The sequence below is a fragment of the Sinocyclocheilus anshuiensis genome, unplaced genomic scaffold, assembly GCF_001515605.1.
Source record: "Sinocyclocheilus anshuiensis isolate Anshui unplaced genomic scaffold, SAMN03320099.WGS_v1.1 scaffold684, whole genome shotgun sequence".
NCBI lineage: Eukaryota > Metazoa > Chordata > Actinopteri > Cypriniformes > Cyprinidae > Sinocyclocheilus > Sinocyclocheilus anshuiensis.
In genome coordinates, this window is record NW_015554107.1 from 1,004,172 (window position 1) to 1,016,350 (window position 12,179).

The window sequence follows — 12,179 nt, forward strand, 5'->3', positions numbered from 1 at the left end:
AAAACGCGAACAAAATCCACAAATATTTTACGCGATATATTTAACATGTATGAATAAAAAGCGACTTAAATTTACTTTTATTTAATTGCAAGTTGAACATTTCCATGCTTATACTGGGCCACAGGGTTTGCATGTAGTTAGAACTGCTTCCACACAGGCATAAGGAAGGATTACTATAGAATGTTGGCGAACTATCGTTGTGGAGGGGGAAAAACACGTAGAGCTGAGTCTGCGCGACGCAGGGGATCACTGCCTACGAAGTTTATCGGGCAAGGCTACACCGACAAATCCTAGGAAGCATTCGGCCGCACTGTAGGTAATTACCACTCAATCTATCGCTAATATCAATAGCAATAAAGTTGATCGCCTTTCAGATGTACGCAGTTTCGATTTGACTCAAAATTGGTTCGTAAATGCGTCTACGATATGCGTGCGTAGTCCATTTTTTTACGGCAGGCTAACGACAAACAAAATACAAATCTGTTTGCGTTTCCTGGTGGAATATTTGCTTATTACGATATCTGAATCTATCTTTACGCGTTCGATTGAATACTGTACGCGAGATTTTTGAGAAATGGCAGATTTGAACGCTCGAGCTAGATGCTGTATGTCCGTGATGGCGCTCGCTCGATTCTCAATGTTCCTATTGCTCTCTGACGATTAGGCAGGAAAACAACAAAGAAGCAGGAAGCATGGGCACACCGGCGAGGCGGTGTGAGATCACGCCGCAATTAGTTGTAACAGTTAATTTAAAGTAAAAGGATCCTAGAAAAATATGATTCTGTGCTTTGCCCAAATACTCTCTGTCTGTGCCTGTTCTGTCCTTTTAAAGCGCAGAACAGAAGCAACATTCATCACATGACCATAATAAATCAGAGGGACAGTAAGTTTATTGTACAACACAATTCACACACACACACACACACACACACACACACACACACACACAAACACACATATATATATAATTACATATTTAGATCTTTTGTCAGTTTGTGAGGAAGTAAGAACAGGTTAGTTGTATTTAATTAGTGTGTCACATTCGTTTTCTTCTTTGCTAGGTAGGTTGAAGTTAAATGATGTTGAAAGCTTCTGGATGAATTTCCATTTTGAATTTCAATTTGTATCTTTTACTATTTCAGCCATATAATTCATCAAGCCTTCTGATGGATGAAGTCTAGAAGCCCTGTTTGATTTGGTTGTGATTAGTTTTGAAGAGCGGAGGAAGAAGGATGTCGGAATTCATGCCATACCCTTACAGAGGGCCAGGAGGTGCTTTAATGCGCTTCAAGAAAAGAAAGTCACGTTTCACATTCCAGGAGGTTGAACTGCTGCTCAGTGAGGTGCAGAAAAAACGCCATATTCTAGTTGGTAAGTCAAACCTTTTTATTTTCATATCACAAAATTCAATAGGATCTGAATGTATGTAAATTATGCTTTGCATATGTGAGGGATAATAGTTAAATGAACTCACGGTTTTAACAGGAAAGTTCAACCGGGGCATTTCGAAGGATCTGAAAAACCGCACATGGGCTGATGTGACAGCACGTATCAATGAGGTCAGTGAGTGTCATCGAGAAATTATTGAAGTCATTAAGAAATGGGCAGACCTCAAATGCGACACCAAGCGGAGGGTGGCCGCCATGAGGGCATCGGGAGCCACGGCCGCCCAAATCGCACAAGAGCTGTCGCCTATAGAAACTATGGTACACCAGATCCTTCAGATGTCTAACCCTAACAAAAATGTGAGCAGTTTGGCAAATGATGACCAAATGGATGATGAAGACGAGGATATTCCAGGTCTCTCTGAGATGCCACACAGCTTCTCACACATGGCAAATGGCAGGCCTCATTCGTTTGGTTTGCCTATGCCACCTCCCTTCCACACTAGTATCCCAGGCAAAAGTGATACAGAGCTTCCTGCACACGTCATGTTCGGCGGTGAGTTCCATTTTGATTTTATTTTTAAATTAGTTAGGCGATTCATTACTGAGTGTTTGAATGTTCAAAATGTAATAAATGTGTTACTTCTATTGTATTGATAGATTCATCAGTGCCTCTAATAGATGTCCAGACTGACACATCAGAAAAGGAAGGTAAGAAATAATGAAGAGAGACTTGCCACACATTTTGATTCTTTTAATGGGTCAGTGGCATCTCAATCAACTTATATCAACTTGTTAAAAAATATAGTCACTTTATACATTAGGTGACGTGAATACACCTTTTATGATGAGCATGTTTTTAATTTTGAATGAAAATGTAATTTTGTGTCAATGTACAAATATGTCAGGATGGTGATACTATAATCTTTATTTTGTGTTAGGCATAAAAGATTTGCATTATATATTTGATTTAAGTTATTATTTTTTCATTAAAACAGTTTATTAATATTTGAAAATATTGTATTTGGGACAATAGATGATTCATATTTATTAGATTATTGCTTTTTACATTTATAAAAAATGTAATATTTGGAAAAACTCCTTAAAACTTAATTATTTCATAAATATATTTGAAAAGAAAAAACAACAACTTTTACCTCAAAGTATGTAGATTATATCTTGAAAAATAACACACACACACACACATTACTGAATCTTACTGAAAAATGTTATGGAACATTATTATAGACACTCTTATTGTTAATTGACCATAATGTTTTATGCATCCATTTTATATAATAAAAAACGCTAAGTTCTCTTTCAAATATGATGTTAATGTCTAAAATTAACATGTTTCTTATCCTTCCAGGCAGTAACATGCAGTTTATTGAACCAAGAAGCCAACCAAACCAGAATCCTATCGGTATTCCTGGATTCCTCAGCCATCCTATTGTTGAGAAGAGCCATGTTCGAGAAAAACCTAATCACAACACAACATTTAACGGCCCCTCATCTGCCAGTATCCCAACATTTATTGCACCTTCTGCAGTGGCCGCCTCATCATCACGTTCAGCTCCCGCTCGGCTCCCTCCCCAACCTGCTCCTGTGGAGCCTCGCAGTCTGAAGGAGCGTTTATCCCAGAGTGCCTCGCTCAGCCTGCAGGAACAGCAGGCCACCACACTGCTGATAGGGTCGCTGTCTCGCTCACTGGAGTCGCTCGCGGAGTCGGTGCAGAGATTGGTCCACACCCAGCAGCAGTTTTCACGCGACACCTTACAGCTGCAGCGTGACACACTCCACGTCCTGCGTGACTTCTCCTCCAACGCCTTGACTCTCCTGCAGGACAAGGTCAACGGACATCCGTAGCTCTTTCAACAGCTACAATTGGGAGCAAGTTACACAAACAGTGAATGCTGAATGATAGCAAAGAAAATACAATAAGCTTGAGGATATAGTGACACTAGAGTTTATGGCAATCTCTGAAAATGTTTTAAGAGTTATAGAGCTGACAGGACTAAAAGATTTCCCTATTTATAACATGATAACCAAAATAATAAGCATTAGAATCTAAAACAGGTTCTTCGTAGAGTTCCTTGTATGTACCGACTGAATATTTTCAGTAGATGGCTGGGTCTCATAGACTGTTGGACCAATTGTGTGCTCTTTTACAGGTAATTTAAATGGGCAAAAAAAATATTTAAAAATTGACTGGTAATTTAATATAATTATATTTGTGGTGCTTTTTAAACTATTGCAAAGTGGCCATTAAATTGGCTGCTTTTAATTTATGTAATCTGATTATTATTTGATTTAATAATAGATTTTTCTTTCTTTATCTTACCTGCTGTTTGTTCTTTTAGGCAGGTGCATTATCTGTTTTAAATTGTTTATCTTAACTTGAATTTCCAAAGACTCATTATTGTGTTTTATTTTTCCTCCAGATATGATTTTAAATTCTGATTGAAGGCACATTATCTTAGCTGTAGCTCCTATGGACCTGTGTTTGATCTCTGAGAACTGAAAAAAAATGTCTCCTGCTTTAAAACCCAATGTAAAGGATGGAAATAAAACATTTAAAATAATACTGATTTTTACTTGAACTGCTTTTCTTCCTTCAGATTAAAGGAATAATTTACCTGGAAATTAAAATTTGCTGACGGTTTTCTCAACATCAGGCCATCCAAGTTGTAGATTAATTTATTTCTTAATTGGAACAGACCTTGAGAAATTTAGCATTATATCACTTGCTCACCAGTGGATCCTCTGCAGTGAATGGGTGCCGTCAGAATGAGAGTCCAAATAGCGGATAAAACATCACAATAATCCACACGACTCCAGTCCATCAATTAATTTCCTGTGAACTAATTTTTTAAGTGTGACAGAAAATCAGGATAAAGGGTTATGGCTACCATATGTAATTTTATGTCTGTTCTATAGCACAGCAATCATTATCAGGAAATACAGAAAGTTCAAACTGTTACACAACATAGGCTAGTTAATGCTGCAATAGTATGATGACAATAGTACAGTCCATCACAAATTTTTATCTAACATGTTAAACTCAAAGTGGCAACTCATGAAAGTTTATGAAGAGACAAAGATTTATATACTCTACTTTATATAATGGTTTGTCAAAAGAAAAAAAAGAGCTTGCTTATGAGATTATGAATAAACGTTTATTCTTGAATTTGCACTCAACACTGATCTCTCGCAAGAGGAATACAAAAATATCCACTAGGTGTCTCTCTTGCACTTTTGTTTCCAAGTGCAGAACAGGTTGTTCAAAAAACTACATTTTTTACAAACCTCGTCACATACTAGGAGGACTAAGTTTACCACTGGCAAAAAATAAAATTCTAATAAATTGTAGTAAAATTCTACTCAATTAAAAATGAACAAATATTGCAATAAAAGACATTTTAAAATGTAGTAAAACATATAAATTAAGTAATATTTATTAAAAGATACTATAGGAATATTAAGACGTTAAGGAAAGGCCATCCTGACTGAAACTATGTCATCTTGAAAGTGAAAGTGAAGTGACATGTGGCCAAGTATTGTGACCCATACTCGGAATTAGTGCTCTGCATTTATCCCATCCAAAGTGCACACACACACTGTGAACACACACACACTGTGAACACACACCCAGAGCAGTGGGCAGCCATTTTTGCTGCGGCGCCTGGGGAGCAGTTGGGGGTTCGGTGCCTTGCTCAAGGGCACCTCAGTCGTGGTATTGAAGGTGGGAGAGAGCGCTGTATATTCACTCCCCCCACCTACAATCCCTGCCGGTACGAGACTTGAACCCGCAACCTTTGGGTTACGAGTCCCACTCTCTAACCATTAGGCCACGACATTCCCCATTCATCTTGTGGTCTCCCCCAATAAATGGCCATGTTTCTCCTTATTTTCACAGTCCTCTTCATCTGGTAGATGGTCTGCGGAATCCTCAGGGTATTTCGAACAAAGATATGAAGATGTTGGCATAGAGAGAAATAGTTTAAAGTCTAGAATATATTATGCACTAAATAATTTCATGCACCTCATACAAATAGTTGTGTTATCTTTTTTTATTTTTTTGCTGTGGTCTGAGGTTTGTCTGGATTTAACATGCAGTAAGGTTTAAACAACAGATTTATGAAAGAGCCAAATAACTGCCTCATAAAATGGGTAAATAGTCAGTAATTAAACAAAGTATGTACATAAAATACCCTTACTCAAGATGTCAAAAACATTTAGCATTATTTTTCCTTCACCTGGCCTATTATGAAAATTTTAAAGAGCCATTATTTTCAAATTAAAATCATACAGTGATTATAAGAAACATTGTAAACATGTTTTTAGTTAGTTTCAGTATATTTCAATATAATTATACCACAACAAAATATTTTATATTTTTATTTGCGATGATTGGCGAGTTTACAGTTTCCAGCAACCCTGTAAAGGTAATTCATACACGTATTATAATTCATCAGTTGCACTGCAAAGTTATATTGGTGATACATTATAATATATTATTTGTATACTTACATATTTAGCTTTGATTTCACCAGCCATCATGCCATGCTCAGATGTCTGTGTAATTCACATTATTTCTTTAAAAATAAAATTGAAAATAAAATATAAATACATTTATAAACACATAATTAACAGTATATATTATATACTACATCAATTACAGTACTGAAGAAAGGTTTGGGCTCAATTTTCCAATGTTTTTTTTTTTTTATGGAACATTGCTTTTTCATTATTACAAAAAGTTCCTATTTCAAATAAATGCTGTTCTTTTGAACTTTCTATACATCAAAGGAACCAGAAAAAAATGTATCACAGTTTTCACAGAAATATTAAGCAGCACAACTGTTTTCAGCATTAATATCAAATGATCAAAATTTGAAAATGATAATACAGAAAACATTTATTCTAAATTACAGTTTTAAATGTACTGTTTTACGGTCTTTTTGAAGTTTTGAACAATAGTGTATTTATTTTGGTATAGTAAATTTACCCAGTTAATGATATTTATTAAATCAACAACAAAATTACTTTTCAGATTCAACCTGAGGCTGCTGTACTATGTACAGAACAGTGAGCTGTACCTCATGCCATTCCAGCGTCTTTACAGGAAGAGCCAGGTGACAGAGCGGACAGGTGCTTATCTTATCCAGGTCCATGTCAATGTTTCTGTCTCTCTTCACCTTTTGCACTGATGAGAAGGAGAAATCTGCAGCGTCTGGAGTGCTGTTATTTCCAGGATTGGGGTTTTCATCCTCTTCCTCTGAGTCATCATCCTCGACGTCTGCAAACTGTAAGGACTTTTTGCAAAGCAGCTGGTAAAAAAAAAAAATAACAGAAAGATTTGAGGTGTTAAAAATAGATCTTCATAATTACATATAACATATTCTTATTTATTGACACATTTTACCTTGTGTTCCTTCAGCTTATCTGAGGGAATGTATTTCAGACAATTCTGACACTGCAACATAGTCTGCTCTGAAGATAACAGATATGCCAAATGCCAGTATTTTACAATCACAATTTGTCTGAATACCTTAAAATATGCAGAACCTGGCAATACTAAGACCTATAACATATCTACGTACAATGTTTCAAACTGATCATGTAATTTCCTAACCATCTGTGTCAGAAGTATCATCCTCAGGGACAAGGTCCTTTGATGCTGTGGGGGTGGTAGTAGAGCAGATCTGAGCGTGCTCAAGCTGGTCCATCAGTTTAACGTACCAGCCGCAGTCAGAGCAGCGCTCCGTGCGACTCCCACAGGACACTTTGTGCTCTTTTAGATTGCTCAGAGGAAGCTCAAGCTGACAAAACTCACAGATCGGAGGCCTCTCAGTGCACTCATCTTTCTGTAAACAAGGAGAGACAGAAACAACAAAAGAATAAGTGTGAAAACACTCTAAGAGAGAGCAGCCTCAGACATAAAATTTTCACAGTGTGAGACTGAATATTCACCTCATGATCCAATAGATGCCTTCTCTCCATCTTTTTATTGCACATCTTACATTTGACCTGTGAGACATAATGAAAAATGAGACCACTGACATGGTTTCTCAGAGGGGGAGATTACAGTGATGAGTAAAAAGCATGTCAAGTGGAAAACGTTTAGATGGGAAATTCATCCCAAATAATCTTTTGTGACATACAGGGCCAAGGGCCTGTAAAAAGCAGCAAAGTGTTAACCAGTGTTGAGTGGTGGTCGTGACCTCTGTGTGCTGTTCGGTTTTATGCTGCTCCAGTTGATCTCGAGGCACAGTTTCATCGCAGTCAGGGCATATACACAGAAACCTCTTACAGTGTGGTTCGTGCAGATCATAGTTTTCCTTCGCCACCTCTTTATTGCTGCATGAAAACATTGGAGAGACTCTTTACAGAGACTGGAGAATGGAAAAGGTGTTATGACACTACAATGTTATGGCACTTCGAGGAACAGTTCACCCAAAAATTTTAATTCTGCCATTATTTACACACCAGCATGCTGTTCCAATCCTGTATGCTTTTGTTTTTTTCTGTGTAACACAAAATATTTTTGGAAAAATCTTTTTACATGATTCCTAATTATTTATATTCACGATTACTAGTATTTGTACAGGCTTTACATTTTTAGTTCAATGTTGTAATTATCAATTCATGTAATTGTATCTTTGAAGCAGATTTGTTATGTGACAGCATTAATTAACGTTTCTTAAAGGTCAAGATCATGTTATCTGCATCTCCTGCGCTCCATCAAGCCACTCCCATAATAGCTGTCAGCACTCAAATTAATGCACAACTCAGATTAACTGTACAGCATGTGTGTAAGACTCGAATACAATTATAAAGTTATGTTATCACGAATAAATCTTTCAATGAGTAAAACTGGCTGTGTCTATAGTATTATAGATTACACAACATTAGGCTATAATATTATTTTCAAATTATTTTTTAAATTATTATTATTATAAATGATAATCCCCGGATAGGGTACTCTTGTAATAGCAGTGGCTGGGATAGATTTTAAATATCAGTTCCACTTAAAAAGATGCAATCTAATCCTGTTTACATGAAATAAGCCTGCTCCCGAGCAGGTTAAAGTTTACGGACTTGTTGCTATGACAGCAAGTCCAGGATGAGCTTCGAAGAACCAAATAATCCAAGATCATGCCAAATCGTCAACAATCAAATCCAGCTAACTGAGTTAGTGACGTACGAAGAACGGGCCCCATGTCCCATAGTTTCACTTTGTTTAAATCAGGTTATCGACAACAAGGTAATAGGCTAACGTTAGTCATTATTGTTGAGTATTGTTGATTAAGTAGAATATGTTTTGTTTTCGATAGCCTATTTTGTTGTTGCTACAGTAGACAGATATTCTATGTCAGTGATTTTACACTCACTGAACACTATGTCATTTGTTTACATACGTTGGCAGTGAACACAAATATACGTTGTACCAAAACTGTGTGCGTTAGTATAATTACAGTAGGCTACATTATAAAACACTTACCAGTGAGTACATAAAATCAGTTCTTCTTCGTCCATATTTAGAGTGAGATGACTGGGTTACTGTGTTGGGGTTTATATTTTCACTTATCCGAAACCGAAAGTGGAGCTGAAACTTAAGGTGTCGTAAATAACAACTCTTATTGCTAAACGTCTGTTGTTATCCAACAATACAACATTGCCTTTTGTTGTGATGAAACACAGTCAGCACTATACTTGACATCTTTCACTGTATCTCATCTAGTATGTTTACCATAACTCCTGCATAGTAGGCCTAACCACTGATATATAATAGAGAACTGGATTGCTCATGACGTCATGAAAGTGAAGCCGAGCCATTTATATAGATCAGCGATAGTAACACAATCCTAGGCTGTGATGTTGTATAGTAACCTACCACAGGTTTTTATAGTAAGTAGCTATAGGCCTATATGTGAGTGTGTGTGTGTGTGTGTGTATATATATATATATATATATATGGTTTATTATTGTAGCTACTGTAGGGCGCATTAGGAGACGCTTAGACGTTTTAAAGAAATTATACTTTTATTGAGCAAGGACACATTAAAACAATCAAAGTGACATTTGAAAGAATTCTATTTCAAATAAATGCTGTTCTTATGAACTTTCTATTCAACAAAGAAACCTTAAAACTGATATCACGATTTCCACACAAATATTAAGCAGCGCAACTGTTTTCAACAGTGATCATAAGAAATGTTACCCAAGCACCAAATCAGCATATTAGAATGATTTCTGAAGGATCATGTGACATTGTAGTCTAGAGTAATGACTGCTGAAAATTCAGCTTTGTCATAACAGGAGTAAATTACATTTTAAAATATATTAAAATCAATTCTTTTAAATTACACACAATATTACCGTATACTGTGTTTTTTGATTAAACAAATACAGTCTTGATGAGCATAAGATAAAATTATTTTAAAAAGCACTGACCCAACTTTTGAATGGTATGGATAGGTGGGTATGTTTCATACATGGCTGCATCTAAACAATTTTATAATATGCTATTTTGCGGTTAGATTTATTCATTTATTTAGTATTATTTGCCAAACTGTTGCTATGAGGAAAGCAAATTCCAGTCTTGTGTTTACCTGCATTTAAACTATACATTTTACCTTCTCAAGTGAAGTAGTTTACTCATTTACAATGTGTATACATTAGTATGGATCAGTTCATGATGTTCAGCTTTGTATCTCCTCTGAATGATTATTGCTCAACTCACGTATGCTGTCACTTTAGTTAACCATTAGGAGTCTGACGGACTTCTGGATGGATGTCCCTCGTTGGCCCCATTAGCAGATACTCACTTATGTTGACTCCAGTTAAAGATTTTATTGAGTTTTGGAAAAATTTTCTCAAAATAATTGAACAAGGCTTCTGTATCAAGGCCTCTGAGACATCAGACATCAGCAGCTAATGGATGTTTGTCAGCAAAAACAGCACAGGGGCAGACAGCTGTGTCACACCAGGGGAATCAAAGTAATTACGGTATTGAGTTTCGCATTTTTACTCTTGCCGCAGATAGGTGTGGACAGGGAAGTTTACACAGACTGGTTCATTCTCTAATTCCTGAGTGGGTCATCTGTCGCCTGCAATCTCTGATCAGAATTGTGATCAGCATTAGCGCTGCTGTGGCCAAATACACACGGGGGTAATCTGGCCTGATGTTGTTTTACATAAACAAGTGAGTTATTATAGTGTAAGATTGTACGCTGCAGGCCTGGATTGTACATTTGTGTGTGTGCGTGTCTCTTGTTATATAATATTAAAGTTCACGGTTCCTCACTCCACCAGTCAGACCAACCAGCAAAGAGCAAAGCAAATAACAGGGACGTTAGCACCAATTCAAGTCAAAGAATGAGGAGTTCTAGTCTTACATCCTTAATCTCTCTCCGCCTCCTCCTTCGCCCCCCTTTGTGATTATATTATCAGTTTCTGATCTCTTTAGAGTTTTATTGCACTAGATCAAATTGCTTTTATGAGCACATTGGAGACATCTGAGCTGTGAGTCCAAAAAAGAATGCATGAACCTAAATATTGATTTATTGCACCACAGACCAATGTTGCAACAATTTCATAAAATGACCTTGGGATTGTTTGCGAAATTATTCTGAGCTAGTTATTAGGATGCATATTATGCTTCTCATATTAGATTTTATGACAAACACCTTTCATTTATCCTATTTTAATAATAATAATAATACATTTTATTTGTCTAGCACTTATTATACAAGAAATTCAAAGTGAAAGCTTAAAGTGATTTACAGTAAAAAACACAAGCACAGTAATTACTGTTAGAATTGATCATTTATTCATTTTTAATTTATAATATATATAATAACCAATTTTCTTTTTTATTTGTAATCTACTTTAAACAATTTTTTTTAACATTTTAAAATTAGTAAAAAAAACAGTCAAGGTTAAAGTTGAAATAAAAAATAATGTTTAAAATTTGTATAATTTTATATAATTTATATAATTAATTTATGTGTGTTCACATGAGTACAAATAAACATGATTAAAATGTAAATACCTTAATTAATATAATATTAGATAAAACCCACTTTATAATGATAGTAAAATACTTGTATTTAAACAAAATGCATAACACAAGATGGAAATTAAATCATAGTAATAAAAGTAATACGTAATAATAAATAAAAAGCATTTGATATTTAAAAGCATGAGTAAAAATATACATTTTCAGCTTTCTTTAAAAAATATTTAGTGCATTTTAATATAGATGTTTAACTGATTGAACAGAACATTAAAAATGGCCTTTAAATTGGTGCTAATATAACTCCAGACCATCTCATCCTGGGTTTTTTGGCATATACATGTAAATTAAACTACAAGCTGATGGATTTCTTTTCAGAGAGAAGTCACACCTCTGGCTGGCTGTCAGGTGTTGCAGTGCCATATGCTCATTTTCAATTCCTGTCAAATCTAGTCATATGATTGCAGGGAACAGAATGGGTTGATAAAATGCAAAACCTTATTTGAAAATGCGGTCATTTTCGGATTAATGCTATATATACATATGTTCATCCAACCAAACCTTATGGCATAACACCAAAGAATATTTCCAAAGAGGGTTCACAAGGCAACCCCAGAAAGTGCACCAATTAGAAGGCGCAATGGCTCTCAAACACTAAACTGCCAAGAGATTGAAGGAGATGGAGACAACAGCTCTAAACAACCAGACAAATGAAAGAACCAGGCAATGTTCAACAGGCTCTTTTAGTGGAAAACGGCATTAGCCACTACTTG

The 12,179-nt window shown here is 35.8% G+C and overlaps 2 protein-coding genes across 5 annotated transcripts; one reads left to right on the forward strand and one right to left on the reverse strand.

The window, feature by feature from the left end:
• On the forward strand, positions 1 to 4,016 carry LOC107669760 (myb-related transcription factor, partner of profilin-like). 3 transcript variants are annotated; one of them, XM_016462141.1, is made up of 5 exons: positions 1 to 316; positions 1,143 to 1,371; positions 1,486 to 1,941; positions 2,046 to 2,096; positions 2,755 to 4,016. In XM_016462141.1, exons 2-5 carry the CDS (start codon positions 1,233 to 1,235, stop codon positions 3,249 to 3,251), a joined length of 1,143 nt encoding a protein of 380 aa, XP_016317627.1. In that variant the 5' UTR covers positions 1 to 316; positions 1,143 to 1,232; the 3' UTR covers positions 3,252 to 4,016. The 3 variants fall into 3 exon arrangements, with proteins under 3 accessions (XP_016317627.1, XP_016317628.1, XP_016317629.1); XM_016462142.1 differs by having other exon boundaries at positions 1 to 312; XM_016462143.1 differs by lacking the exon at positions 1 to 316 and adding an exon at positions 833 to 883.
• Positions 4,017 to 5,756: 1,740 nt separating this feature from the next.
• On the reverse strand, positions 5,757 to 8,971 carry LOC107669724 (XIAP-associated factor 1-like). Of its 2 annotated transcripts, none has more exons than XM_016462093.1 (8): positions 8,890 to 8,971; positions 7,610 to 7,745; positions 7,359 to 7,415; positions 7,021 to 7,252; positions 6,811 to 6,878; positions 6,485 to 6,715; positions 5,916 to 5,960; positions 5,757 to 5,822 (listed from the first exon to the last, which is right to left on the reverse strand). In XM_016462093.1, exons 1-8 carry the CDS (start codon positions 8,922 to 8,924, stop codon positions 5,805 to 5,807), a joined length of 822 nt encoding a protein of 273 aa, XP_016317579.1. In that variant the 5' UTR covers positions 8,925 to 8,971; the 3' UTR covers positions 5,757 to 5,804. The 2 variants fall into 2 exon arrangements, 1 of the variants encoding a protein (XP_016317579.1); XR_001632023.1 differs by having other exon boundaries at positions 5,796 to 5,822; positions 5,916 to 5,980.
• Between the last annotated feature and the right edge of the window lie 3,208 nt (positions 8,972 to 12,179).